This window comes from Paramisgurnus dabryanus, chromosome 17 (genome assembly GCF_030506205.2).
Source record: "Paramisgurnus dabryanus chromosome 17, PD_genome_1.1, whole genome shotgun sequence".
NCBI lineage: Eukaryota > Metazoa > Chordata > Actinopteri > Cypriniformes > Cobitidae > Paramisgurnus > Paramisgurnus dabryanus.
The window spans coordinates 9,204,532-9,211,053 of record NC_133353.1 but is presented as its reverse complement, the minus strand read 5'-3'; the positions used below and the strand labels follow the sequence as shown (position 1 = coordinate 9,211,053).

At 36.5% G+C, this 6,522-nt stretch overlaps 1 protein-coding gene across 1 annotated transcript; it reads left to right on the top strand.

The window, feature by feature from the left end:
- The first annotated feature begins 2,100 nt into the window (after positions 1-2,100).
- Positions 2,101-4,485, top strand: LOC135736895 (uncharacterized). The gene has a single exon (XM_065255122.2). It carries the CDS (start codon positions 2,336-2,338, stop codon positions 3,056-3,058), a length of 723 nt encoding a protein of 240 aa, XP_065111194.1. The 5' UTR covers positions 2,101-2,335; the 3' UTR covers positions 3,059-4,485.
- The last annotated feature ends 2,037 nt before the right edge of the window (positions 4,486-6,522 follow it).

The following is a 6,522-nucleotide window of genomic DNA, read 5'->3' as shown; positions in this document are numbered from 1 at the left end:
GATTGGTTATGAAAGTATATACAGTAGATACTAGATATCTAAAATCTATCACAGTGATGGTTTTGTATTAAAGGGTGTGGCACACAGGTGTGTGAAAGATAAAGTTTCATAAATATACAAATTAAATAAACATCCATAAGAGTTGTAGCTCCTGTATTTATTTAAAAAAGTGCTTGTGGTAATATTGTCACATTAAAGAGATTAAACTAGACTAAAATGTGAGGAGAATTAGAAGACTGTGGTCAATGATGATGTGCATATAGTTTGGCTAATAGTCAAATCTCCAGAACAGACAGATGTAAATCATTGTAAAGGACAATACCATGGTAACACACAAACTACAGTCATAATATCTCTAATATTCAACATTCAAAATAAATATAGGCAAAATCATTTTCATAAACAAGAATACCAGGAACTGTCTTTAAATATTACACTGAGAGCATAATATTTCTGTGGGTATTTTGTAAAAAACAACAAATACAACACATAAACCTTTCAAACTATACACAGCATATTAATGAGGATCTCATATAGATTGTGTTACATGATTGCTTCTCATTTGTCTCATAAACCAAACCCTCACACAAACCTCTTAACATTTTTACATTTAGTCCTAAACATGCTGTGACTGATTTATGTTTTTTTTTTTTTTACTAATTTATGTCAAACATGAGCACACCCTCACATTTTATTACATACTTTATGTTATTTCCTATAATGTAGCTCATTTGAGATTTATATCCTTGTGTTGGTGAAAAACTAAATGGTGTGTTTTTTAATTTAAACATATACTTTAGTATTAAACTGACCTGAATCTCACAGTGAAGGTGTGCAGGGCTGAAAGTCACAGTGTGATTGGTTCTTGCCACCTGTCCAATCATGGCTAGACATCATGGTGCAAGACTGCAAACTCTCAATCTGATTGGTTCACCAAACAACAACACAGCTGACTGCAGGAACATTCCAGCCAACACTGCGTCATTCCAATGAGCCGTCCAATCATGTGAAAGGATTATACATGAACAACATGTATTTAAGAAAATCACTGAAAAAATTAGAAAGCATAATGAATGAGATTATTATTATTATTATTAAGTAAGTATGAAAGGCATTTGATAAATCATGGCAACATTAGAATACATTATTTACCAAACGCTTAAGTGATAACATGCCGGTGAAAAAGCAAAATATGTGGAGCATGTGTTAAATGAAACAGAATGATGTGTTTTATTGAAGCAGGTGCTCTGGTGTGATAGTGTTTGATTGACAGTTGTGTTTAGATTGTAACTCTCCATGGTGCTGAACTCACACGCAACCACAGCTCATGACACTTTATAATTCTTCATCATTAGATAAAACTATTCAAGACATAAAGTCGAGGCCAATTATTCATGAATATATTTCATGTAAATTATTTTATTGTATTTTATAAATTCCCTGTTTTCTATCATTTTGTTTTCTTGTATACTTTTTATGTCTCAGCAGTATTTTCTGTAAGCTGCCTTCATCCATGTCTAATCGTAAAAACGCTATAGAAATCAGTTTGAATCTGGAGTCATTATATTATGTTTAGCATACAATTTAAAAACAATAGAAAAACATAGAAAACAATATGGATTTTTTCATCTTTCAATGTGGGCCTCTTTTACATCGATCCCATAAGCATAAGCCTGTTGTGTAAATAAATGTATATAAAAGTGCGGAGATCTTAAAAGGATGCAATAGAATGCATTGTAATAATCTGTTAAATTATTATATAGCATTAACTAGCATATAACACTAACTTAGCAGTCACAACTTTATTTTTCTCATTTTAACAACATTGTAATTAATTTAATGTTGGTGCCGTATATCTGGACTGTTACGTCACAGTTGGTGTTATGTTGAGATTGGTCTGTTTTCCAGGGGCCTTTTGAGGTTTACATAAGAAGGAGGAAACACTCGTGTTTGAGGCTCATGATATGTTATTACCATGTACACAACTCTTATTATTCATCTATGCCTACATAAATACAGTTTTTAAATTCTACGGCACCTTTAAATGAGCTTAAGAATTGTGCTGGCCCTTTAAGAGCCCCTCCGCTCCTGTATTTTTAGCTGATCAAGCCTCTTCTTCAGCTGAATAACACTCACACGCACACACATACTCACAGATCTCTCTCATCATCCTCAAACCTCTCTAATCCATCCCATGATATTTGATTCAGAAACATTGCTGTCTTTAGAGAGAAAGGCGGGGCTGGATGCTGGAAAACACCAGAAGGTTCATCATCATCCGCCTCGAGGTGCATCATCATCCTAATGGACCTTTAAGACATTTCAAGTGCCACGGATGAAAGGAGATCAATGTAACCGCAAACCAACCCCGATTCAAGGCGAATCCACTGTGATCTCTGCGCAATCTGACCATCAACATCTTTCCAAGACGGACGGGCTCGTGGAGCATCGAGGCAAAAACCGGGCCAATCGGGACAGGGACTTCATGCCCAACATGGAGAGGGGGAAACCAGCCACCTATACGGGCGACAAGAAGGCTAAGATGGCTGCGAAGACCAATAAGAAGTGGGTAAGACTGGCCACCGTGTTTGCCTATGTTTTATCCGTTTCACTGGCGGCGATCATACTGGCAATCTATTACAGTCTCTTATGGCAACCGACCAAAAAGGAATCCCAATCCAACACCACCACCACAACCACCCCTAGCAACCTGGAAACGAGCAACGGGACAGAAATCAACGGCACACAGGCGGATCTGTTCAGCGTCAACGGTACGGGACTCAATGCGTCTCAGGCGCATCAGAGGAAAGCCCGGTCCCTCTCCGAAAGTGCGCACTCCGAATCCGCGGATCTATACAAATACACACTTGTCCACAACTCAGACGGACAGACTGATGTTAAAACCCAAAAAGATCTGACCCTCTCCACTAAGGAAGTTCACGAGGAGGTCCAGAAGACGCGCTGGGATGCCCAAGACGAGGACGAGCCATCTTTTGAGGACGCTTCTCGATTGAGAAGACAGAATCAGTTTGGGTCGAATACAAATAACCAGCAATAGGACCGTTATGCAGGTCATTTGTTTATCCACATCAGTGATGTTGGACAGTGCTGCGGGTCCAGCAGGAGACAGGCCGCCGTCCGGTGCGCACGGAGACGCGGAGGCCGCAGCGGGTGCATGGACACCAACTTTACACCATAGCAAATAGTGTTTAACCCTTTCAAATGTTCGTATAAATTCACATATAATCATAATAACTTGATTGTTTTGCCTTAATCTGGCATGGTGGACATTTGCAAAGTTAATAGGCTTTATCTTTTGGAGCATCGTAGTCCAGAATCACCCGCTGGCCTGCATGCCGTTTAATCGCACATTTATAAGAAACTTTCATTCAAACCGAAGACTGACCATCCTTCACAATGCCTTTATTTAAACAGCCATTTTTGGGCAAGCTTTTAAAAAACTATAACTCTAAAAGCTTGCATGAATTTCAGCTACTGTATCTTTACCAAGTAATCAGGATTCTTATGTTAGAGGAACCTGTGTCAATGCTCAGGTATGTGCAAATATTCATGAAAATCTCCTCTGGTTTAGTAATGTACATACTTGCTCAGATTATGATGGTAACTTTTAGCACCACTAGATCATTTTTACAACATTATTGTACCATAGGTGTAGAATATATCACCGTAATGGTAAATAAACTACCTTATAAAAATACACTGTAAGCTTGCATGTTTTGTGCCATAAATATAAGGAGGGATTGACATTTTTTCTTCATTAGGGATATCATTTACAAAGGGCAGAGAACATTCCTAAAAATAGAATGAGAACACTGGAATTTTGGTTATTTTGATGGCCCTTACTTTTTATAAACACTGAAAAATGGGCTGAACAATAACAAACCAAAAGACGCACATAAAAGTCTAAACTGGGCAGCACATCCACACACTAGATTAAAACACTGTTAGGTCAAAATTATTTTACAATGAAGTTAAGCATAGATTAACCCCATTCGAATCAGATATTAAAATGTCTTTATATTGACCTCAAATGCTTCATTTAGGATTATTTATGTTGAAATACAATATGGTTTATTTCTTAAATATGCTAAATTGTTCATTAATATAGTTTTAAGTTATGTATGTTATTCATTATAAACCAAAAAATCTGATTACATTAGTTTACACCGATAAAAGATCAGACAACGGCCCATTTTCTCACGGTGTACAGTGTATTTTGGCCTTGCAGTGACCTGCATGCATACTTGTATCTTATCAGCTTTATCTGTTATCTAATACAGTACTATTAGTGATCTATCCATGCTCTATAGCACACTTCAGCGAATGATGAAGAATTATTGAATTACTCAAGTCAAGAGCAGGACTTACACAACGCTGCTCTATTTTCAGCAATGCCTCTGTGACCCAGTTTATATATACTGGTACAGTGTTTGCTTGTGCAAATGTTGATGCGGTGTAGTGGTTGGATGCAAGGGCTTATGGTTGCCAAGGAGTTCTGGGTGGTTGCTATGGTGTTGCCAAGATGCCCATGTCAAAAGGGCACACCTCTCTATGATAATCTGCTCTCCGGACACGCTCATGGCCCTTCCTTAATGTAAAAACAAATCTACAGTAAATCTTTCACTGGATTTTAAATTCTTTAATCAAATCATGGTTGTTGCACCCGGTGCAGGATGAAGGTTAGGGGGTTAAACACAGTATATACTATTAGTGACGCATAGCTTAACAAACACAACTAATAAACTGTAAAAGCTATTGACGTCAGAACCTTTAACTGAGTAGCAGCGTCTTGTAAACAAGATGTTTTGATGAAGACTTCTGAATCGATTCAACAGCAGTGCAGATTCAAATCAATGCTGACCATTAAGAGCATTTAATAGTTGAACCTGAACCTTTATCTGCATCTCCATAGGTGCTTAACATTCAGATTTAGCCTCTTTATTACTGCTGATTAAACTGTTTGTTATTGCTTCGAATCTAAACTCCATTTAACTCCTCTGAATGTAACTTTAGCAGTTTTTTGCACATAAAACTCAAATGACGGTAGTTAACTGTGCAATGCATGAGTTAAAAACAGTAAAAACATACATTTTGAAAGTATGAGCTCATAATGGGATGTTCGATTTACAGCGGATGGACCTGACAGAGAAACATTATTAATCAACCAAACAAGAGGAGAGAGGTAAAGAGGTCACTGCGGTACAAGAGTGCTGTAACCCAACCCGTACATCCCATCATTCACTTAATAACTGATCCTCATTTCCCCTCAGTGATGAAGAACGACAGCACGAGCGTCTCTCAAGCTTTTGAGTGTTTTTTTTCTGCTGATGGTCTGAGCTCACAGCAGTTGCAGGTGCACATAATGTTATCAAATATATATATATGCCAGGACATCTGGGGAGCCATTTTTCAACCGCACTGCAGTACCAAACACACTGCCAAAAACTAAAAGTATTTGAGGAAGCTTTTTGTCTTATTTCCTAATATATGACTGCTGATATAAACACCAGGACTTTGTTTACTTCATGAAAAATGTTTCATTATTTTACCACAAACAGAAACACTGCAAAAAATGATTTTCAGCATAAATGCATTTCAAATCACTGGGGTTAGATTATTCACTGCAAAAAATTATTTTCAAGAAAAATGTTCTTAGTATTTTTGTCTTGTTTTCAGTAAAATATCTAAAAATTCTTAAATTAAGATGCTTTTTCTTGATGAGCAAGACGACCCAAGAAAATAAGTGTAGTTTTTAGACCAAAAATATCAAATTAAAGTGATTTTGTGCTTAAAACAAGCAAAAAAATCTTTAACACTAAATGCAAGAAAAAATTGCTTAACCCACTGGCAGATTTTTTTTGCTTGTTTTATGCACAAAATCACTTAAATTTGATATTTTTGGTCTAACTTTCTTGGGTCATTTTGCTCATCAAGAAAAATAATCTTAGTTTAAAATTATTTTTACTGAAAACAAGACAAAAATACTATGACCTTTTTTTTCTTGAAAATCATTTTTTTGCAGTGAATAATCTAATCCCAGTGATTTGAAATGCATTTAAGATGAAACGCTGAAATTCATCAAACAATGAAACAAATATACTGTATATATATTATGTACACTGTTAAAAATGTCTGTAGAAATAACAGTATTACTGTCAGCTGTTTGCCAGTAACTTACTGTAGATTTAGCTGCATAACAACAGCAATTTTTGTGCATTTAATAAGTGAATCAATCAAATAAGAAAATAAAAATAATAAAACCCTTTGCTTTTAAAACCAAAAACAGCACAAATGAAACAAAGCTAAAATAATTCAATAAAAAACTAATCAACTAAGCTGTTTTAGTGAGAGCCAAACCGAAGGACCATCATATCTCATGTGATCAGGGCCCCGCTGGAGACCCCGGGGACGATGCTGTCCCTGAACACGCCTGCTGAGGAGAGAGTAATTAAAAGAGTAACAGAAGAGAACAGTATGTTTGAAGAGGACAGGGAGAGATTT

Excerpts from the sequence above, each read along its gene's own strand:
- LOC135736895 (XM_065255122.2), top strand. The coding sequence starts at position 2,336 with ATGAAAGGAGATCAATGTAACCGCAAACCAACCCCGATTCAAGGCGAA.